Below are 24,376 nucleotides of genomic sequence, written 5' to 3' on the forward strand. Positions count from 1 at the left end.
GGTTGTGCAATTCCTAACACACAGACAACCGCACAGAGCCCCAAACCAGTACATTCAGGCCAGCTGCACAAGTGGGAAAAACATTCCCCAGTGCAGAAAAAGCACCCTGGTGAGAGGAAGGAAGTCTGAGCCCCCCAGGCTGCCCCTCCTGCTCCAGCCAGCGATGCAAGCTTTCACCTTTCCTGCTTCACTTCTGCCCCTCAAAAAGCAGGAGGCACCCAGCCCACAGAGAGGCTGACAGAGCAGGGAAGGCAAAGGGCTCTTCTCCCATTCATCTTGCCGAGGCTTTCCTACCTTGAAGGCAACCCCCAGTTGTTTTCTTAAAAAAAAAAAAAAAAAAAATTAAAAAAACATACACCACTCCCCTATTTCTCTTTCCTGGTGGTATTACATACCAGAGAGTTCATTTCTGAACACTGCTGTGCCCAAACCTGGCAGTACAATGCACAATCTATTCAGTGCCATGCATGTGCAATTTCACACCTGCTCATCCTGCACCCAGGTGGCCCCAGAGCTCAGCAGCCATCCCAATGCAGAGCCACTCAAAAGCCCCTGGCCTCAGCTCAGCCCTCCTGCAGGTTGCAATGCTCTGAAATACAAGCAGCTCTCAGAGCCAGGATCCACACAAGCGGCACACCTGGACTCCTCTCTAATGTGGAACAGCTACAGAGCTGCTGGGTTTGCTGGAAGTGATTGTGTGATACCAGCATCTTCCTCCAGTGTTCACAACACCCAGGGAAGAACAGAGCACCCAAAGAAGAGGAGGAAGGGCCAGGGAGAAATAGAGCAGTGCTCCAAATAGTCTGTGCAAAAGGAGAAGAGCAAAGAGGGAAAAGCAAAACCATTTGCTGGTCACTGAATCAGCGCTGTAACCCGACCCTGGCTGTGCATTGCCACCAACAACACTACTTACAAGCAGCTTCCATTCAGCAGCTCCGGCCAAAAATAAACAGTGCCGGCTTTCCTGGCTGCTTGCTTGGGTTTTCTCTCAGCGTTTTCCTTCTTGCCTCTTCTGTCTAATCGGAATATGCTCTCCTTCCTCCAACCAGGTTCCTCACTTTGTTTCTGCCCACTGCCTCACTAGAACTGGAGCAGTTGCTCACAGTTGCTCACAGTGCACAATCAGCATAAAAGCTGTTTGTTCCAAGAAGGCCATAGCAGGCTTCTCTGCATTTCTGTGGAGCAACCAGAGGAGAGATAAGAGGATTAAAGCAGGTACACAGCAGCAACATCATTGCCCTATGAGCGCCTCCACTGCCACGGATGCTGCCATTGTCCCACCAGTGCTTCCCTCTTTTTCCTTAGGAATCACCTGCTTGCAAACAACTTTGGGAGCAGCTATTTAACAAGGGCAAAAACACCGATGCTGTCCTTACTCATCAGGCACCAAGTACTTGGTCTGTTGGGGGTGGTTTTTTTAAATTAAATTCATTTATTACACAATGCACACAGACAGAGGAGAACCTCAAACCACCCCCAGCCTACAGATGCAAACAGCCACGCTTCCTCACTTCAAGAGACTCCAGCCCAGCAAATTGCAGAGTATCACCCTGCTTCCTGTGCAGGCTGCCAGGCAGCAGCCCACCTGCCATCCCTTCCTCCCCTTCTCTGCTCATATGCTCTGCTAAACCCCCTCCCTCCAGCCTCCTGTGCCAGCAGTCGCATACAGATACCAGCAGACGGAGGCAAAACAGGCTATCTTAGCCATTACTCACAAGGAAAGACAGCTTACACCAATAATGAACCAAACTGCTAAACATGATGATGATGATGCTCTAAAGATGTTACACAAATACATTCACTTCTGGAAGAAACATCCATGGCCACAGCATGCACTGAAACAGAGGCGTTTTGAGGTGTCGCAAGCAAAATAATTTAATAACCACTGCAGCACAGCAAGAATTACGAAATATGTGACCTAATGGTGCTGAAAGAGCAATTAGGAAACCCAAAAACAAACCAACTCATTTAAGGTTTAGGGTTAACCTGCTTGTATAAGATGTCCTTTTTTCCTTCCCCTCTATTCTGCAACGCAAGCAAGCAGAAGGGGAAGGAGCAGTTGTGCCAGGCCAAACAGTACAGCTCTGACCCAGCCACTGGGCAGTGCACTCAGAGGCCCTTTAAAGCTGAGCTATTTCCATATGCTCTCTTTGCTCTTTAATTTGTTCATTTCTTTGAAACACCTAGTGCCCCCCGCACTGTCACTGCAAGGCACTCCAGAGCCTGGTGGAGCTCTGCCACTCCATTCACCCATAGGCACATTTCAATTGGTAACGCCACTTGAAAGGCTACAGATGAAAAAAATATCTTCAAACCAGAGGATGAAATGCAACACTGTTTATTTCTATCCAAGTCCTCATTTCCGTGGCAGCTACTAAAGGCAGGAGCCGAAGAAGGGAAGGTTTGAAGCCTCTGTAATTAATTCTTAGTGGTTTTACAACAGCTAGAGATTTAAGGTAGACAAGATGCAGCACTGGAATCAGAGGCAAGCTGCTGGGCTCCTCCCTCTGCTTACTCTGGCATCACATAAAATACAGAATTGATTTCTCAAGAAAAATAAAAAAAAAAAAATTGGAAAAAACCCATCCCCATATGCCTCATTAACCTACAGAACAAAACTAAACAGGTGTGTTGGGCTGAACATCCCTCACACTCCTCCTGAGCTAGGCCAACAGCACTGAAGATGCTCCTCTGGTCACACGCTACAGAGGAAGAGAGAAAAATCAGCACTGAAACTGTTCTGATTGGAGGAAAAAAGCAGAGATCCAGAAAATAAATCTCAAAAGGATGATTAACCTGCACCTTGATGCCCTCTGATAATAGCAATTCATTCTCCAAGTTCTGTAAGAAAAGAATTTACTTCAGGCTGCATTTAGGCATCTCCTCATTCCCTCCCTTTGCCTTTGGACTGCTACTAACTCCACGTGCTGCCCTCATACCCCAAGCTGTCCTCTTGCTTGTGAAAACAGCAGTGAAAATCTGCAAAATCCCATGGGAGCTGCACTCCAGGTAAGCTAGCAGCTGAGTGACAGGGCAGCCAGAGACACCCACCAGCCCGTTCCATCATCCAGAGAGCTCAGCCATCCCAGATGTGCAGATGAGGAGCAGTGTGTCATTTCTAGCCATTCAAGTACACTAAATCTTTGTCATCTTTTGTCAGCCTGGCAAACAAAGGTAAAACAAACACTTTGGGCAGGAACTGCTTTGCACTCTTTAATTCTGGACCAACAGAGCAAATAGCTGGTGGCACTCACAGGCAGGATCCCTTCCTGGTGCAGCATGCCTGGCACATTGCTCACATCTGTGCAGCCGCAGCAGGAGCTGCAGACGCTGGTTCCTCATCACAAGGATCCGGAGCCCCAGGCCATCACAAGCACAGCCTGCAGAGCCTGATGTCACAGATGCACTGCTCAGCAGCGCACATACTGCACTGCACCCTCAGAATGCCTCAGCAGCCTGCGTGCAGCCAACCCGACCTGCTGTGCCTCGTGCTGAGGGCTGCACAGAGCCACCCACTGCTCTCCAGGGGCTGCACAAAGCAGCCGGCACCAAGCACCTCCGTCCCCAGATTCCCCATTGTAAGGAAATCCCAATGCCATGTTTTGCTTTCTCCTTCCTACAAGCAAAGAAATAACACGAGGACTGCTGAAGCCGCAGGCCCAGCTCACAGCAGGAAGGCAGTCCCCCATCTCCTCCCCCCCAGCCCTGGGACGCACACCACAGGGCACAGCAGGGCTAAATGGAGGCCTCAGAACAGTTAAACAGCACTGTCAAAATGCAACCCCAGAACACCACAAAAACCTCCACTACAGTAAATTTAAAAACAAAAAAAAAAAATGTAAGCACTGCTGAAACAGAGTTGCTACAATGCTAGGATGGGGGGCAGCAGAAAGGAGAGGAACTTCTCACCAACTCCTTTTAAGGAGGATGATAGCTTTTGCTTTCATTATTTTAGAAAACCAGTAATGATTCAAGGCAGAACACAAGTATATCCAATTTGTCACACAACACCTGCAATCAGCTGAGTCAAAAACCTCAAAACATACAAACGAAACTCCAAACCAAAAACCCTGCTGTTCAGCTCCTTCACTGCAAAGTATATTTCATGATTGTTTAATTAAAGTCATTTTTAGCTTTGCACGACTGCAATCACCAAACATTGTCTCCCTGTCAGCATTTGAGGGACTAACATACTCTTGCCAACAATTAGTACAAATCTGGCTGACATTGTTTTCTCTAAAAATAAACCATGCATGTTAAGAAGCTCGAGAACAAACATGCAAACAAGATTTTAGGATAACATTTTCCTTCTCAGTGGAAACACAGGGTCTACCAGACACCTTTGCTGCTGGAAAAGTACCACTGGGACATAAACTGGAAGTTCTGGACAGTCTTGATTATGAAGCCTTCTCTCTTTCTGCTCCATTTCTTTCTGAGCAAAGAGAAGATGTTAACACCAGTCTCCTGGCCAAAACTCATTTGGGAAAATCCCTGCCCCATCTGTAACAGCCTGAGGAGTGTGCAAGAAAACAGCCTTGGAAGTCATATTGCCTTGGAAAACTGACTTTTCTCTAATAAAAGCCATCACAAAAAACAGCAACAGAATTGAAATAACTCCACAAATGCACAAGCCGCTTGGCGTAACACAACAGAAAATACAGCAAATAACCGCAGAGCAGCACAGTCCTAGCCTGCAGCAAGTGAGGGGTTTGCTCAAACACAACAGACATGGAAACAGAAATAAAGGAAAGAAGCTGCTTACCTTTGGAAGGCCTGAGGCACGCAGGGATCTCCAGCAAGACACCCTCACCTCCCCTGCCAACCCTTAAATGAGGTCTGGGAAGGGGAGGATGCTGGCTCCACCCCTTCCAATCACTGAGGTACATTGCCTACACCTGAGCTCCCCTGGGTTGGCCCTGCCTTCCCACCAGGTGCTCCATCACTGCTTCAAGCTGTGACCCAGCAGTCCACTGAATTAAGAACATCTGAGCAGCAAGCATGTGCTTCTACTTGATCCTTTGCTCACCATCCATCTTCAGCTTCAAGACCAAGCCACTAGCCCATAAGTTCCATCCCAGGTGTGGTGGAGGCCCTATAAAGAGGGTTAAACATGACTTGCAGAGAGCAGAAATGACTATCCAGCTCTTTTGAGGAAATAGTTTTGTTTTTTTTGTTTTTTGTTTTTTTTTTTAAAAATACAGACAAACATCTGAAGTAAGAGAAGAAAGCAAGCTAGCTGCTGCCATTTACAAGTAAAGACAGGAAATCAAGAGGCTCAGTGGACCTAATTGGAAGATGAGAAGCAGACACATTCTCCCATTTGGGAGCCAGCATGTCCCCTGCCAGCATGGAATTTCCTTTGCCAGGCAGGCACTGAACACTCTCCCTTACACCACACACAGCATAGCATTACAAAACCAACGCTGGAAATCTTTACCAGACCTGAGAAGTTAACATTTTCTGCTCAACAGACAGGAGGTCTATAGCTGCTTGTTTTATACCCTGTTCCCATCTCTGAAGGCTTTTATTCTCTAGAGCAAATTAATCAGGCAGCTTGCGTTCTATGTTCTTTTTCCAGGTCTGGCTCCTCTCTCAGCATCTCTATTGATCTTCACTCAGTAATCCATTAGCAGAAGGTTTTAGAAATTTGCTGCTTTTATAGTTCCCAGAGAAAGCCAAGTCCAATTTAGGGGGATTGCCAGATTCAAGTTTGAGAGAGCAATTCATCAGGTGAAAGATCACCATTTTTCAAAACACAGCAATACACAAATCCCATCTCACTCACATATGCCTGCACATCTACTACTCAGTGCTCCTTCCTGCAAAGGAAGGTTTTGAATGACCAGCAGGGAGAACTAGATTGGGAGTGAATGGATGAGAAAGCATCACATGTCTACAGCCAGCAAAAAAAAAGAAGAATTCACTGATGGATGCAAAGGCAACAGGAAAAAGAATGAAGAGAAAGATCGGAGGGTGACATTAATTCTAATAAGTAACTGCACACTCTTTGACGAATTATTTTTTCCCCAAGGCTCCACAAGGTCATCGCTCCGATTTACCTCTGTCATGGTCTCATTTCCTCCCCAGCCCAATGAAGCCATGGCAATGAAGAACATCAGTACAGCTTCACTGCCTTTTTATCAGACATTTAGGTGTGTGTATGCAAGAGTTGCCAGGCACCCCAGCTTGCAGAACCAGGGCGTAAACCCGTACTTGGGAGGAAGCTCTCTCCACTACAGAGCCGACACAGATTGCATAACAAGGTGCTTCCTTGCCCACACCACCACCACAAACACAAGCCGCCTGCATATAGGAAAAAAGTATATATAGTTTTCTTTAAATCCACCACCCATTCCACCTCCCCCTCACTGTAAGCAGTGAAAACAGCTTCTGTCCAGCTGTCACGTGAGATTTGAGCAGATATGACAAGAAAGGCGGCTTTGTGCAGCTCCCTGCCATTCCCCCAGCTACGATGCACGGGGAACGCAGACAGAACGTGACGAGGCAGACGAAGCAAACCAGCAGCACAACAAACGCTGTGCGCGCTGACCATGCTACCCACCACTGCCTCCCACCCCCACGCTGTGCACCCACCTGCTTAGCATGGATGCTTATTGAAAAGGCTCAGGCTAAACAGCAGGAATAAAGCCCCGATAGAGCATTTTTCCCAAGGCAGGATTCCCTTTCAGCAGTGACCAAGACCGGTCTGCAGGTACCAGAGGTTACACAGCCCATGAGAAAGAGAACAGCACTGTACTACACCTGCACTTTCCCCACTCGTTTGAGACCTGAGAGGCCTGCAGGTTCCCAGCAGCCCAGCATTCATTATGCTGTCCCAAAGCCTCGGAGATGTACTGACTCAAAACCAGGAGGGAACGACTCATAGCATAAAGCTGATGAGCTGCTTCTGTGACAGGGGCTGCAGGGGCTGCAGAGACACGCAGACTGTAAACACATCTCCAGAAATACTCAAGAACACAGCCTGGAAGAGGAGCTGCCTTCAGTATTCCATTTTTCTTCTCAAGATTAAAAACAAATTCTGCATCTTGTCACCAGAAGCTTTAAGGCAGCAGACCCATTAGGGAGGAAACACCTCCAATAGTTACAAAACCACACTCCAAGGCCACCAAGCCACCTTTTGCCTCCAAAATTCTTCAGCATCCACACAAAACTCATCCCCTCAAACTCTCCAGTATTTACACAAACAACCAGAAGAGCTGCGGGGCAGAGAAGAAAACTCCTGTGCCTGCAGAGCAGTGTTACTTGGCAGCCCTCCGGCACACGAGATGCAGAAATCCCAAGGGCAGCACACACTGATAGGAATCTGCTCTGGGCACAGCTCTCACACTGCGGGGATTCCCAATGCTGCAGCAGTGCCCAAGCCAGGTAGGCTGGAGGAATTCAACAGCATTTTACAGAATCAAGGAGAAGAAAGAAAGGGTTAGCAGGGAAAGCTGTAATCATGAGCAACCTATTGCCTGCTGTCTGAGCTGTCATACTGATTCAGCTAAAGGACTGGGGAGAGCAAGGAGGAAGGAATTTTGCTAACTAAATCCTGAGAATATAAAAGAAAGTGGGGGAGGAGAGAACGATGACAGCATTGATGTTTAGCAGCAAAAGATGCTTGTTTACTCTTACAGCAACAAAAATTCAGTTACTAAACAGGTGGAGAGAAGACCCTCTGAAAAGGAACAGCTGAGAGATTGATTTGAGAAGGAGAAAAAGCTCATTCTGAAGGAGTGAAAAGCTCTACCCCTTGTAGCTATTTGCAGCTAGCAGAATACACTGGATTTCTTGCCTTTATCGCCACAAACAAGAGCCTGTTTGTAATGTAAAGCTGCAAGTTACACGGCCAGTACCAGTGTCTGTTCCTTTATACTTCATCTCCCAATTTTATCATAAACAAACACACAGCTTACGGTTGCCTATAAATTTCATCCTCAAACTCTTCAGAACAAAACACCATGTACTTTAATCTTAATGTACTTCCTATCAAAAAAGATCCTGCATGCAGGGCTTACAACTACTCAGCAGTAGAAGTGCCGTGAGATAAGTTATCCTTGTTTTACAGAAGAAACAGAGGAATAGAGATTATGTAACTTATCTAGAGAAGGAGGGGAGGAGGGTGGAAAAAGCGTGACCTGCCCCATTTTCAACTCTGATTTTTCCAGTACCCCAAGCTGCGCTGACACTGCTTTGGAGGGGCTCCTCAGCAGTTACTGGAAGAAAAATCTGTTGGAATGAAGCTTGACAGCCAGTTTTATTAAAACTCCTCACATGCTGATTCCAGCATTTGAAATGTAAAAAGCCTCCCAAGTTAAAACAGCTCGGATAACTTAAAGTGAGGTGCTTGTGCACCTGCAATTGTTCTTACAGTATGTTTTACACAAAACTGGGAGCCTGCACAGGTGCTCTGTTTGAAAACCATATGGTGTGACCAGGGGCCAGTCCCAAAAGAACAGGCGAGGGAACAAACAGGAGTTTGCAAAAAAATAATCATAATAATCTAAGACAGGTCCAGTTGTTTTCTGTCCATGGCAGAGAAGAAATACATATGCTGAGGCAGGTACGTGCACGCACTATTACAGCCAGAATATGATGCAAACCAAGGAACGCCTTCAGCTCCCTGCCAAGGTTGGTCACGCCATGCAGACAGGTGGATACAGCAGCCTCCTCAGAACCTGCCTTCTAACGCACGACTTTATTATCAGTCTATGATCATGTTGCCACTTATAGGAAAACAAAGATATGATTTCCTTCGAAGTGCATCTCAACTTATCATCTGTATTCCCCGAACACTCCAGAAGGCTGCTGCAGGCTGGACGAGGCATTGTTTTGCAGATCCTTAATGGGGTTACGTTTCTAACAGCCTCTTCTTCTCATCCAAAGAGCAAAGGCTTAAAGAGTTTAAATTTGGCATAGCAAACTACTTGCATACACATTAAATAATTTATTTGCTACAATGTTGCAAGATACTGTTTTATTAGCTTAATTTGTCTTTGGCAGCACTGGAGACCGAGGTAACTACAGCTGAGTAGCTGGAGCCCATATGAAAAAAATGGGTTTTTTAAAGAGTATCTTGTTATTCTTGCACTTGCAAACTGCTTTTTATTTGTTTGTTTTTAAAAAGGCTTGCTGATTTGAAGCAAATGGAGCTTTAAAAAGCTAGCTGGCTGTTGGAAAATATTTTAGACCATTTCTCCACTTCAAAGCATGTTCACATCAGAGATTCTGCAAAGTCCACAGCATGCTAAATTGACACAAATCCCAGACAGAAACAGAGCTTATATTTAACCTAATAGCAAAATACAGCTATCTGAATTATTAATATTGTTCAAATTAAGATTTCACTTAGCTCTCTAGGTGTACGGTATTAAATCAAATAACCATCTTGTTAATTTGCAGCACACCCATGTAGCCAAGATCAAAATCAGGCAGGACAGGGAAACTCGGCGCCAGCGAAGGCAGAGTTATGACACGACTTCAAGGAGGCAGGGCTTCACCCTCGGTCACTCCACGCTGCTTCGGTTTATTTTCCCTTCTTTCCTCCAGCTCTTTTTCCCTTCCTATCTCTTATGAAACGCACTGACGCTCCGGCGAGTTCCCAGCCCTCGAACAGCATGTTCTCCGGCTATGCAGCAGAGAACTGCGATACAAATGGAATCTGTGTTGTGGGCTCCACAGAGCTGGGACCACTTTACACAGCTCTGTCACACATTTACAAAAAGAAGGAGAAAAGACTACAATAAAGTGAGCCATCTTGTCCCCTGCAAGAGTGAAAAGGCTTTGAGAGTGAAAAATACCAAGCAGCTCATCGTAATCTTTAATGATGAATCTCTCATCCATTTATTTCGCTTCCTGCTCCCAAGCAGACCAGACCGAAACTCGACATCAGATCTACACGAAACGCTGTGCCTAATCTGCAAACCAGTTACCATGACTGCACATGCAAATTGGTCAGATAAAAGCCAGTCAGAGGAATAATTGGCTATTTGGAGGTACAAAATGACTAATCTATCACAGCCACCACATAAGTGTTTTTCCCTCCGCTTCATAATTGCACCACTTAATTCCCCAAGTCCAGCCTAATATTTGGGATGCGATCTGGAGCAGCGAATGCCCTAACGAAGCAGAAGCAGCCAGGCTCTGCTCAGAGCCCCACAGCCACAGAGCACGAGCACAGCCACTCTGCCTGCATCCTAACAGTGCTACAGAACATCAGCCCATTTTCCCAGTGGTTTCAAACACATCTTGGTCCAAAATGACAGATCCTCTGAAAAGTGCAGAAAGCCATCAGCTCTGAGAAGCCCAGCTCTGGTCTTCCTACTGCTGTTTGTGCCACCACCTCCCCTTGGAAACACAGCTACCCCTCACACAGAGCATCTTTCTCACCCGACTCTCAGCATCACATTGCCAATGATTTCCTTACAAACACTGACTTCTAAAAATCATAACTCTGCAGAACTTCAATGTTTTCTTGCCTACCAGAAGTTTGGCACAAACATTCTGTAGAACCACAGCTCTCCAGGAACCCTGATCCAGCGTTCTCATTGCTCCAACCAGTTTCATTCCAGGTCCTTATGACTGAGGTGGGAGCAAAGCATTACTTATCTTTCCTCACTGTGAGACAACAGACACAGAGGACAAATGATTCCCTTACTAGCAAGCACAAAGACTAGCCAGCTTCAGCTTTAACTCAGCTCCAGGCATTTCACTGCCAGAAGGACTCAATTTTTAATACTTTCTTTGTGAGATGTGAAATTAAATCAACTGAGGCAGACTTTTAGAAGAATAGAAGAATAATATGAAGAGAAACAATTCACACAACATAATCTGAGTCTTTAATAGAAACAGACAACTCTATTCATTGGTTCTGTAGAACAGAAAGAAATCTAACTCAGTTCCCTCATGGCATCAGGCTTACCTGTATGAACAGCAATGAGCCATCACACAGCCATGCTCTGCTATCAGGGTAACTCTGCTTGGGGCAGGAGGTCACAGGTCTAACACCAAAGCACGGTCTTGGCAGCTCTGATTACACATTACACGTGCAGCTATAACAGAGAACACGATTTTCCATCCTGCACAGAATCTGCTTTAAGCACACAGGCAGCACTTGCATTCCTGATTGAGCCGTAAGCTATTGCCTGTCAGCCAATAAACAGAAAGCCGTGCTGTGGGCCTGCCTACCCGCCCAGGGCACCGCAGAGCAGGGCTGTACAGAGCCTCACACTCGGCTGCTGAGGCTTCAAGGATGCCATGCCAACAAGCTTTCTATTAAACACTTCAACAACGCAGCAAAGTTCAAGCCTTCAATGTTTTCCTTTCTAGGCACAGAGAAAACGGATCAGTTGCTAGCAGTGAATTGCTTCCCTATGCTTCAGGCATTCCCATCTGTATCTTCATTTATATCTAGACCATTTGTATTCAACCCGCTGGTTTCACATTCTTGCTGCTCTCCTTAACAGAGGCAAAAAGGCAGCGGTGAGCCCACACCACCAAAACCTGAGACTGCCAAGGACAGCTCACAGCTCCCTGCACCCAAGCTCCAAGCACGTCCCACCAGTGAGCTGGGGCCCAGGCCAGCCATCCCCTGCATGTGGGCTGCAGCCCGGCCCAGCAGCTCTCTCCCACGCCAGGTGCCTTCTGATCTCCTTTCCTTGGGCTTTCTGATGAATCTGTATGCGCCGCTGAAGATGAGATTTGGCATGTGTGCTCTGATTTAAAACCCCTCTGCCCACATGTGCTAATCCCCTGTGGCAACTCACTATGCCACATATGACCTCCAGTGCCATGATTTGACAAGGTCAATGACTACTGTGCCACAGAGGTTACATGTGCTCACTGAAGTTTCCGATGTGCACACAAGAGGGTTCCTCCCTTTCTGTTAATGCAATTAAATGCTTTTTATTTAGAAATTTGCACAATTCCTGTGCAATTTTCTCACCCTCCCCACACAACCAGCCTCCATTAAAACCATTTTCTGCAGCAGAGTCATCTTTTGGCTGGGCTCAAACACTGATCTTATCCTCCCAACACTTTCTTCAATCCCTCTGTGGGATTACAGCAAGGAAAAGTGACACTGATGAGGAGAGCTGCTTCTTCCCCCACTCTCTGGATTTAATATTCAGAATGCACTTCTTCATATAGCACAAGCACCAGAAACAAGTTGAGGAAGAAAGAAAGGAGAAGAAAAGAAGGCTGAAGAGAAAGAATTCTTGTGTAAACTGAGCTGCAAAAGCCATGCACAGACTGAACTAGTTTTAACCTTCTGCCATCAACAGGGTTAGAGACCTCTTTCACTTGAAGCACCTGGCAAAGCACAAACAAGAGACTCTTTCTCCCCACCATATTGAAATTAATCACTAAAAGCAAGGTGGAAGGAAACCAGATTTTCAGAGCAATTGAATTGCTCTGAACTTTCTTTCTTCCTAGTAACCCACTCCCATTGGAGTGTCCCATCCCAACCCACATTTGGTCACCTCAACCCAACTCCACAGGCTGAACTGAGAGCAGCACAGAAAGCACTGGCGCAGCATCGTCACCATTCTACACTGCCCATCCCTGTCCGTGTCACCACCCAGGTGACCCAAACCGTGGGGTGAACCTGGCCACAGCCCCACTGCAGAGGCTCAAGCCAGAACAGCAGAGTGATTTCTTTCATCCTCTCCCCCTGTGCCAGCCTAAATACTGGTGCTGGCACACAGGAGGCAACAGGACCAGGCAGGAGAGGACCGTCCCCTGCAGCAAAGGCAGACAGCAATGTCAGATCACAGCCACTGCTGTGCCTCCCTGCCACTGCGCAGTGGGAATTCCCAGGCAGCACAGACACCCAACAGGGCAGCTCTGCACAAGGCTACCTGCCAACAGCACAGGGACGGAGCCACGGAACGAAAGGGAAAATAAGGTCAAAGCAACAACAAAAAAGAAAACACAAAATGAGAAGCAGCCGAGATGAGAGAGATGACAGATACAGACGCAGACGTGAAAACCCCAACAGGCTGCTCGTTAGCGCTGAAGTCGAGCACATGGAAAATGAGAAGAATTTACTTCTTCCTCAGCCGGAATGTTTGCATAATTGTCACTTTCAATTTTACATAATTCCTTTTTCTGCACATTTGTTTCATGTCTAGGCCACCGTGCATGAAATAAATCCCTGTACTGGAGCACGGCCTGTCTGCACAACACACAGCACCGAGGAGCTCGGGTTTCCCATTTATTCCCCCATTACATTCCAAGCAGGTGTGAACAATGCTTTATCGGCCCTAAAACAGAATCAGCCACACAGCTATCTGCCCAGCTGGGACATGTTTGCCTAGGCAGATTTTTCTCAAACCATAAAGCAAAGTGACTAATTACTTCAGCATTAGTCAGATGCCATTTTCCCCTTCGCTCCAAAGGGCACAGTGAACCCGGGATAAGCGCTGCACCAACAGGTAACAGCCTGAACTTGTAAAGTGTTTGTTTTTATTCAAAATCACATGCATCACTTTGGGTATAGGTTCAATTTTCTTTGTATTTAGTGCTGATGCCCTGGTGTCCTGTTTTAAAAGCTGCATTACAAACCCAGATACGGAAATATCAACCCTAATTAGGTCTTTTAGAAACACATTTTCATAACATTTTAGACAAAAATCTACATCAAAAAGTGGGGGCAAAGGATGAACATTCAACATTAAGAGGAGCAGCACTAAGTAACCGGGCACTCCATCTCATTCTTTAATTAATGAGAGACAAACCATTTCCGTGGCCATGATCTAAAGGGAATACAATACTGTCTTTATTCAGGCTAAATAAAACAGAAAACAACGAATAAACACTGTTAAACACAGATAATATTTGAAGTTCATTCAGCTTTAAAACTTGACAACACATTATCAGAGGAACTAGATAGTCTAAAAAAAAAATATATCTGTACATCACTGCACTTTACCTTACAATTCAGCTGTAACCCAAACTGGCCTGGGAGGTACCTGTATCCCCCAGAAGATATGGTTGTTGCTAGCTGGCAGCCACCTGGGAAGCATGAGCTATAAGACGTCAATTCGCTGATCAGGAAGATGTCCGACCATTTCTTTTCCCTTCACCAGCTCATGACCATGTTGCAAGACAGCTGCACTGGCTCTTTTCGACATGCCTCCATCACCAGGAAGACACAGCCAGCTGCATGCCCAGCCCAGGGGCAGTGCCAGCCAGGCTGCCATCAGCAGAGCAGCCTCACACCACAGCTGACCCTTCCCAGCCCCAAAATACAGGCAGAGATGCTCCAGTACAGCTGCTAAAACACACCACGCTATCTCTTCCCCCAGGCTTGTATTCTTATTGGCATGCTTTTTGTGTCTCGGTTTGTGCTGTAGGCACAGACTCATTATTCCTACAGTATTCAGCTGAGACCGAGTGAAGAATCACATTTTGCTTATGTTCTCAACCTCGCAAAGGTACTACTTTGAAAAACACCAGTGACTTCAGCTGCTAAACATTTATAAACAGGGAACGGGAATTTTAACATACACATGCACAGAGGGAGGGAGATGTAAAAGAACAAAAAGAATTCATGTATCGCTTGAGACAAAAATCTATTCCTCCATCTCAGCACTTGTTCCCTTTCTCCCAGGCAAGTGCACTGAAACAGTGAAAATTCACTTGCTGTAACGAGCAGAAAATCAGAATTACATAAAAATCAAAGTGCAAATAAAAAAAAGACAATGCTGGAAAGGTACATTTGCTTGCAAGATGCGTTCCAGGAGAAGCTGCTCACTCACTAGCCCTGACACCAGAGCAACACAGTGCTCAAAACAAACAACTCCAAGGAAGCCCTTAGAGCCCACAGCACAGGGGAGGCAGCCGGAGGGCTGCAGCATGGAGCCCAGCACCTGCAGCCCTGCGCACAGAGGTGCCAGCCCTCAGCCCCCCCTCCCAGGTGGGAATCCATGCTCAGCCACGCCAGCACCATCGCTGCGCTCCTCTGGGCACTGCGTGGGTGAGGCTAAGAACCCTAAGATGTATTCTCTGAAAACAGCTGCTTTCCCTCCCCCTGCAACTTCAGAAATAATTCCTGGGAAGCATTCATGAAAACAAACTACCCGTAGATGTTTAATCTGAGCTCATGATCTGGGAACTTACTTTACACATAGGCCCTTGTTGCACCAGATCACAACCTCTCCTTTGGAAATGGCACATTCTATACCTGCCAAAACACAGGCTCGTTTCTTAGAACTGAAGGTCTGGTGCTAACATAAGGCTTTAGAAAACCTCATCTCCAGCAGCTGCTGAAAAGATCACCTTCCCAACAAACTGACCCAGTGACAAGGACCTCAGGGCCCTGCTTGTGCCCTCAGGGTCAGCACCCACCAGGGCAATGGTAATCAGGCTGGAGTGGGTTTATCAGCACGTTCGATGTAATCAGCAGCATTACCACACACCCATTATAATGAATGTACAGACATCTGTGCAGTGTGATGGACGAGCTGATAGCAGGCACGTTATAGAATCCATCTGGTTGGAAAACCATTGTCATTTTCAGCTAAAAATCACATTAGCAAACTTACATCACAACTTCGTGCTATTTAGCTTCAGACTGGATTCCCAGAGCAAATGCTATTCTTTTTCCTGTAGAGAATCTTGCAAAATATTCAGTAATGCAACATTAATAGCAGCATGATTTTTTTCCCCTTTTTAATGCACCAAATGCTTTGGTGCTTCTGAGGAAAAAAAGGAAGGAGATTTTTGCCTATCTTGCAAGAAAACTTCTCTTGAGATATGGGTCTGTTCTGCATCAGGAGAGTTCCCTTGTAACCACATGAGCGAGTGCTTCTGTGAGAAGCAAGTCTACAAATCCAGGGCACCGGTAAGGAAAAGCTGAAGGCTGGGAGAGCTTCGGCTCTTCAACTCCAGACCTGTGCTTCAGGGGTAACTGAAGCTCGGGAAAATCTAGCGCTGAGTTTCCACGCACCAGGGGCTGAAGGTGAGCCAAGGGCTGCCCAGGGCAGGGGACAGCACAGCCATGGCTCTGAGCACCTCAGGGGCAGGACCTGCCCAAACTCCAACAGGAAGCCCGTGGTCGAGTCAGAAAGAAAACCCCATTATCTCGCCTTCCAGTCCCCTCTGCTAACCGCCAGACCACAGAACACTTTTATTGTAGGATAACGTTACAGCAAATAGCTATTTTCTGTTAGCAGAAAACCCACTCTGTAGTTTTACTTTTAACATTCATTTATACTCTGACTCCATAGGAATGCAAGCCAGTCCTGTGACACAGCATAAACAACATCTCCCTCCTTTCCATGCCCCAGTTTTATTAAGTAATCCCCATAAAAGCAATTACCGAGCTTTGCTCTGAAAAATAACCAGAAAAAAAAAAAAAAGACAGCAAATTCTGTGTATCTTCATTTGCATATGGATTCCCTCCCTCCCCCTGTCTAAGGTTTTTGCCATGAGGTCTTTTATGTCTCTTACAATAATCATATAATTATATGATTCCTAAAGTACATGCTGGCAACACTTCAGGGGATTTTAGTCATTACAGGTGACAAGACTTCTCCCTGTCTAATGCTCGCTCGAATTTCCTTCCACTCCGTTCAGACGAGAACGAAGCACTGAGCGACAGCCACCAGTCTCAGATGGGTTTTGGGGTCTCTTCCCTCTCCACAACGGACCCGGGCAGCCAGATAGAAATAAACTGCAATGAACTCCAACTGGAAAGAAGCATTTTTTCAATTAAGTGGCCCATCATTTTTCCCAGGCACTACGTCCAACTATTTTAATGGCTTTCATATTTTTTTCTTTAATTTTACAATCTGAAAGAAATGCCAAGGTTCCAAATACCAAGAATGCTGCAATTCCATTTCTTCCATTGGTTGCAAGTTATTAACAAGCTGTCAAAACACCATAATCATTTTATATAAGTTTGGCTGATTCCATAAACATCTCCTAGCTGCACAGAACCCTGATTCCTGCTCCCCCTATGTGCAGCATGTACTGGGCTGGAGGGAATAAAGCGGCTGCACGTCCTCAGACAGCAGCACACAAGACATTTATGAGCCCAAAAACATCAACAGCAACAGTATATTTATTAGCTGATGCACTTGGCAACATTGTAAGGTCCAACAAGACATTGCTTGCCCTAAAATTCTTTTTTTTTTTTTTTTTTTTTTTTTTTAGCTCTTCAGTAGAGTTACCAGTGAGCAAACTACAGTCTCACTGTCCAACAGGAGGGGGTCAGGATGTGACCTGGGTGTCCAGCAGCGTTCCAGATGTGACCTGGGTGTCCAGCAGCGTTCCAGCCAGCAGCCTCAAACCCCAGCTGTGCTGTATGCTTCCTCCAGCCCAAGCACATCCTCACCAAGCAGAGCCCAGACCAGGCAACTGGCTGCAGAGCAAATCAATCTACATTGAAGTGCGAAACAAGAAAGAAAACACCGAACAACTACAGGTGTTGTTACAGACCTAGAACGAACATCTGGTGTAAGCGAAAATAATACAATGATACTCAACAGCAAACACCACAAGCACTGCATTTGGATGATAGGCAAAAGTGCAGCACAGAGACATTCACAAACGTGCACTTCTCATAGCACACCCAGAAGAGAGCACCAACACCATCCTGCTCCGTCAGCAGTTCCCCAGGCCCAGTGACAGAGCCCAAGAGCCCCTGCAATAGAGCATTTCACTTCCAACTGCCACATCCATGTGGCACAGCTATACATAGGCAGCACAAGATTAAAAAAGCTTTGCTCTGAGCACAAAGGAGAAAGAGGAACGGTGCCATAAGCCCATGTTTTGCAGCCAGCAGCGCAGGGAAATCATTTTGATCCCTTCAATCCCCTTATCCATGCCAACCACTGACCTTGCAGATGCAACTTTTGTTCAAGTTTAGTCTCTTTTTGGCTCGAAGCAAGACAGTGCTACAAAGGAAATGCTCTCTGTTCATCCTGGAGCACCAAGTGCTATACACAGAGCTGCCTCAATGCCAGCTTTCACCTGATATGTCTGAACTTTAGATCCAGAACAGCAAAGTTACAGACTGAGGCAGGCTGTCCTCGTGGCAGGGCACTCCCCATCTGGTGGCTCTAAAGTGCTCACCCCTCTCCTCTGTTTCACACCTATCGGGTCAATAACACAAAGATTGGCTCTCCTTTCAGCATCTCAACAGCATTCTTAAAATTTCATTAGCTTTGGAGGAGGCCGGTTTTCAAAGAGAGGGAACAGAGCTCGTAAAATTGCATTCAGAGCTTGCAAGGAACGTGACTGGAGCAAAGCTCCCATGGTGCTGGAACACAGCAAAGCCAGGAGATATTTAAATGGCAAGAGCCACTTCACCTACATAAAACTCTTTTATACCTTTACGGTGATAAACTGGAGGCATTAAAGTGCAGTGAATTGGAAATTGTTCTCACTTACAGCAGGATGTTCACATACAACTGATACTGAGGTGCAAGTCCTCCACACTGTATTTCAAAACTTTATTTTAAAAGAAAAAAAAAAATTACTGCATGGGGCAGGACGGGCTGCTTTGAGATGCTGTTTGCTTCCAGAGCTTCCTGCAGTGCTGCAGGCACAGAGTGACCTGCAGACCTTCTTCACCCAGTTAGGATCCGTACAGGTGAAGGGAAGCAGCCTGCAGTGCCAGACAGCTCAGCTCTGCACAACCAGGAAACAAGAGAGCAGGAGGATATCAGAATGAAACCACCACCCCAAAGCTCACAGTCGCAGGAAGCAGTGCGAGCACCGTGGGTACCGCCTGTGTGAGTGTGGCTCTGCAGCCCAGGCACTGCATCTCCATCACTCGGTGCATTTTTAAAGAGCTACAGTAGAGCGATCCATCAGCCAAGCAAGCAGGAATCTGAGAGACACAGTGCAGCGCCCAGCTCGCCCCATCCCTCCCAGCTCCCTTGCACTGTTATTTTCCCAGAAAGAAACATTGTAATACTCAGCCCCATTCTGGGAAATAATTGAGGCAAAACATAAAAAGTGCACGTCCTTGACATACTGGGAGGACAAAGAAGATCTCGCTTTCCATTAGACAAGCAGCCAAGCACATTGCTACACACAAACACTAACTTGGGTCCAGTACCATCTACTATTTGGATTAAGTGGAACACTAGCTACACTAGGGCCCTTTTATCCAAAAATCCTGCCTGTGTAATATATAATACCCTGGTTTTTTACATGTTATTATTATTAAGGATAATGAGACACTGCAGCAAGCTCCATCCCACCTTTCACCCCAGCTTTCAGCCCACTGAAGAAAGGCTGAGCTTTGAAAGGCCTGAGCATCCCACAGCCCGGCCTGGGCTGAGCACACCACTTCCTCCCCACAACACTGCAGCTATGCTCAATGGCACTGCTGCTGCTGATGGCACGCTGGAGAGCTGGGCGAGCAGGCACTGGCCTTGGCAGGGGCTGAGCTCACAGCTCCTGTGCAAGTGACCCCACACCAGATGACAGTGCCACCAGCTGACCCAACCTGCACGCTACCATACCCAGCAAGGCTCACTAGTGGGGCAAAGCACTCCAACGAGAGCCAGACCCCCACCCAGCACCGCATCACCTCGCAGCACAGTGCAGGCACCCAGACATCTCTGCTCAGGGCTAAGCAGGCACCCTGGCATCCCAGAGCCATCCTGTTTTAGAACCATAGAATGGGTTGAGTCAGAAGGGACCTCAAAGATCATCTCATTCCAGCCCCCAAGCTCTGTACTCAGGACCTCTCACACCTTGATAGCGACAAAAACACACCAAGAGTACCTGCTTCACACTGAAAACCAACAGCGATGAGAGCAATTGGCAATTAAGTAGAAGGAAAATAAATGCTTAAGCCTAGGAGCTTGTTTCAAACTTCAGGTTAGCCATGGAAAAGCTACACTGCAAAATACAGGGAGATCCAATGAACCAGAAGCTGCACAGCCAGGCCAGCAGAGCCAGCACAGACCGCTGGAGCAGGAAGCTGCAGTTACATGCACTGCTTTTCTTATCAGTGGGAGATCAGAGCACCAGCACACACAAGAGCAGCCTTATCAAAACAGCAGCTGAAGAACCCAAGGACGCTGTCTAGAACCTGCTGGCACCACGTGGGTTCCCTGAACCCTGTGACACCAACAGCAGAGCAGTCACTGGGGGGGAGTCGCCGTGCTCAGCCCCTGGAGTCAGGAGCCAGAGGGAACCAGCACCCCACGGTGGGCACAGGGTCAATGTCTGCCTGCTCAAGTCAGGGACCTGCTGCTGCCCAATGCCTGCCTGCACGTGGGTCCTCCAGGAGATGCTATAAATAGGTTAAACATTCCTTTAAAACAAGAAATACGCACAGCTCTTACACACACACACACCCAGAAAGTTAAAATTTCCACACAGTGTTCCAAAGCCTTGCTGGAATTTGTAAAATTGATAAACAAAAGCCAAAAGGAAAACACAACCCCTCATCTTTATGACTACTTTGGGAGAACAATTGCTCTCCAAGATCGCATTCATTAACATGCTGATGAAGTTCCCTTTTAGGGCTGTTTTTTGTACTTGAAAGGAACAGCGATGATCAGAGAGCCCTCAGCCACCACTCACTCATTTCACTTCTCTCACTCTGATTCACCAATCACCTCCACAAATAATGAGCAGCTTCATCTGAACATAACAAGCCACACTCGCTCCCCTCCGTCCCATTCATTTCGGGAGGTGCCCAAAAATCCCCCATCCATCTCCTGGGCTGCAGCTCGCTGTGATGACCAGCACTGGGCAAACCCAATCTCCTGGCTTTTAGCCCCAGCGCCGTGCCCAAGGGAGATGAGCACTCTGCACACGTACCAGTGAGGCACAGCCTGAAAGGGAGTCACATTTATCACAGAAGGTTCAGGGGAAGGAAGTGAAAAGAGAAGCCTCCTCTTCCTGGGCTCTGTCCATGGGCTCTGCTTGTTTTTCCTTCAAATAAATAAATAAATGTCAAATCTGTCTTTACCTGATGGGGTTAAAGCCAGGGAGATGTAGGTCGAACCACAGGTGGGTATCACAGAAGCAAGATGCGATATTTTCAGATGAAAACTGCCGCACCGGTTAAATGAGATGCCCCAGATGCCTGGTATTCACACCAAAGAGCTACAAGAGGCTTCACAAAGCACTCATGCTAACTGCCCCCATCACCAGGTCAGTGCGCAGGAGCCACAGAGCACCCTGTGCTTACAGGAACACCACTGCTGAGGATTTTCTGAAGTGGGCAAGGGGAATTCACAGCATTTTGAGATAAAAACAAACAAAAAAACCCTTACGTCTTCCCAACACTTCTGTCATAAAATTCTGCCTAAGCACTCAGATTTAATTTCCAGGGGGAAACCCAAAGCCGTGCTAGCACAGGTCACCTCACCATCTAGTGACAAACACACCTAGAGGAAGAACGCAAAGAGGGACCGCAACACGCTATCACAGACACAACAAAGGTTCTGTTTAGGATTAGAAATCAAACAAAGCAGACTTTGGTACTCCAGTATGGCCCTCGATCCATGCACTCACTTATATCCTTTCTCCCTCTCCACCGACACGGAGGGTTTCAATTCTCACTTATTTTCAAAATCTCATCAGAGCAGATTTTAAGTACTCCAACAAAAAACACGTATATGAACACAGACTGAAAGGCTGATCTCCTCCAAACCAGAAGAAAACCACCTGTTGCAGCCAAGCACACCACAGCCCCAGTGCCTCAGCACAAAGTGACCCCGCAGCACCAGCCAACCACACGGGCACACGCTGCCGACCAGCAGTCGTGCCTCAACAACCCCCTTCACCTGCTGCTCTGCTGGGCAGCACCCATGGACAAGTTGAAATCCACACCACACTGAGCGGTTTCCTCTTTTTTGTGTGTCACTGCCATTTATGAATCAGACACGGACATCAGAGCACTGGGAGCATCTCCTGGCCCCATACCTGCAGGAAACACTCCTCCAGAGGAACCCGCTACCCTGAGGTGCTGGAGCATGCACGCACCCCTGCATGCAAGGGAATAATAGGAATCCATTTATTTCAGCTGCTAGCGTATAACATTTCAGAGAGGACCACTCAAAAAGATCTGTATATCATTTTACTGAAGGACAAAACAACAAAGTGCTCCCACAGACAGCTGTCCACAGGGGTGAACAAAGTTTAAGGTCACCTCCCAGCCCCTTATCGAGGTTCCAGCCCCGTCGATGCAATAACAGGGCGCATCCCATTGAAAAAGCACCGAGTTTTCCCTCCAGCTCTACAGGGACCACACTGCTCTCATCTGAATCCTATTTCCTGATAATGTGCTCATTGTGGGGGAAAATTTCTGCAAGATGAACGTTACTTTCTGCACTGACAGCTCGGTGGAGGCTGGGGGCTCTAATTGGACCTCTCTGCTGTTGGGGATTTGGCTAAGAGCACATCCATGAAAAAAAATAATAATAATAATACAGTTTTGTGGCATGTTTTAGGCACACAAGCAGATCCCCAGTTTGTTATCAGCTATGTTAGACAAAATACTGGCCTTCCTGCCAGGACAACACCCCACAAGTGACAACGTGAAGGCCAACCACCAGCACAGCACACACACCTGGTGCTGCTCAGGGACCGCTCAGCTCCACTCAGCACTGGGGCGAAGGGAGTGCGGGCCCCCCAGGATCTGCCCCCAACACTGGGGCTGAGGTTTCCCATGCAGGACAGCACAGAGGTGACACACAGATGGGATCCTGAAGTGAAGCAGCACAGCTCCCACTGCAACGTTGGGATCGTCCAGCAGTCCGTGCAACAACCTTCATCAACACAGCAGCAGGACACCTGCAGCACCCCAAGCTCTCCCTCACGTGTGTCAGAGGGAGCAGATGGAGACACGGGGTGCTCTTGAGATCCACATCCCAGGGCTCCCCAAGCGCCCCAATGGATGCACACAAACAGAGCAAAAACCAAAAGCCAAAGCTGTAGTTTGTCAATGCCCCTCTGAAAACATTGGATTTCCTGCTCTGCTCGACTCAGCCCAGACAAGGCAGGCAGTATTTGCTCAGCAAATATTGTTTGTAATAAGTTAGACAAGCAATATTTTTTGCCAGCCTATTAACACCAGAAAAATATGTACAGTCAACAAGAGATGAAGAATTTGTTCAATTACTTCAAAAATGGGAATTACAGCCGAGGGATTATTATCCATTTAAACATCTCTTTTCCACAAAATGTCAAACGCTGGCCATTTGCTAACCATCTCGGGATCAAGTCACATTTTGGCACGGGGCAAACACAAACTCTGAGAGCTGGGGGGGCCCCGCGCCATGGGACCACCCCAGCACCGCCACAGCCCTCCTGTCCTGAGAGAGGGCAAGCAGGGGGCACCGCCTGCAGCAAGCTGCCCCCCCCAGCAAACATGGGGATTAACACACATAAACGGGCACTGACAACATTCAGCATTCTGAAAGCACAATGCTTTTTTTTTTTTTTTTTTTTTTTTTTTTCCCCCTCCGAAATTTTATTATTATTTTTTTTCCTCCCACCCCCTCCTACAGATGAAGGGAAGAAACACTCCTTCCCACCTCCCCCTCCCCCCCACACCGCCCTTTCGGCTCTTACCTCCAGCGCTTCCAGCGTGTTGAAGCTGGCTATGGCAAAGCCATCGATCAGGTCCTCTTCCTGGGAGCTGGACTCGCGGCGGCGGCGGCGCGGGGGCCGCGCGGTGCGGGCGGCGGGCGGGGGGCCGCGCGGGGCCGTGCAGTTCTGGGCGCCGTTCTCCTTGCCGGGGCTCGGCTCCTTCTCGGAGCCCGACGAGGGGCTCTGGTTGCGGGGGTCGCGGGCCGCCGCCTCCCGCCGCCGCACGCGGTCCCGCTGCGACCTCGACCTCCGGCTCTGCCGGATTTTCCCATCCATTTCCGAAGAGGAGGCAAAGCAAAAATAAAATAATAAAAATATATATTTAAAAAAAAAAAAAAAAAAAAAAAAAAAAAAAAAAAAGGAAAAATAAAAGACGAGAAGGCCGGGCGCGGGGAGGTGGGGGTGGGGGGTGCGGGGGGGGGGGTTAAAAGTGGCCCCCCTCCAACTCTCCGCTTCCCCTCTCCAAACCCCGCAGCCCTTTAAAAACAATAATAATAATTTAAGGAAAAAAATAAAAAAAAATCAACACCACCAACAACAAAAATCCTGCTGTTCAGCGCCTCGGATCCAGGGCGATGGTAATCCACAGAGCAAGGCTGGGTGGCGGCGGGGCGAGCGGCACACACACACCAAAAATATTAAATCCACGGAATGACCTTGACAAATTTCCACCCCCCTGCCTCCCCCCACCCCCCCAAAAAAAAGCAGAGACGGGAAGAGGAGGGGAGAACAGAGAGGAGGGGGGGTCTATCTGGATCAGGACGAGGACAGCTCGGCTTCACTCGGCGCGGAAGAGAGAGGCAGA

At 47.4% G+C, this 24,376-nt stretch overlaps 1 protein-coding gene across 1 annotated transcript in view; it reads right to left on the minus strand.

Moving 5' to 3' along the window:
• FBRSL1 (fibrosin like 1) overlaps positions 1 to 23,847 on the minus strand; it is a gene marked incomplete at both ends in the record, with an annotated part of 418,053 nt that extends 394,206 nt beyond the window's left edge. The window contains one exon of the mRNA XM_079544068.1: positions 23,554 to 23,847. Coding sequence (XP_079400194.1) covers positions 23,554 to 23,847 — 294 coding nt within the window. The remainder of the gene's footprint in view (positions 1 to 23,553) is intronic.
• Between the last annotated feature and the right edge of the window lie 529 nt (positions 23,848 to 24,376).

This window comes from Tetrao urogallus (genome assembly GCF_951394365.1).
Source record: "Tetrao urogallus genome assembly, chromosome: 17".
Taxonomy (NCBI): Eukaryota; Metazoa; Chordata; class Aves; order Galliformes; family Phasianidae; genus Tetrao; species Tetrao urogallus.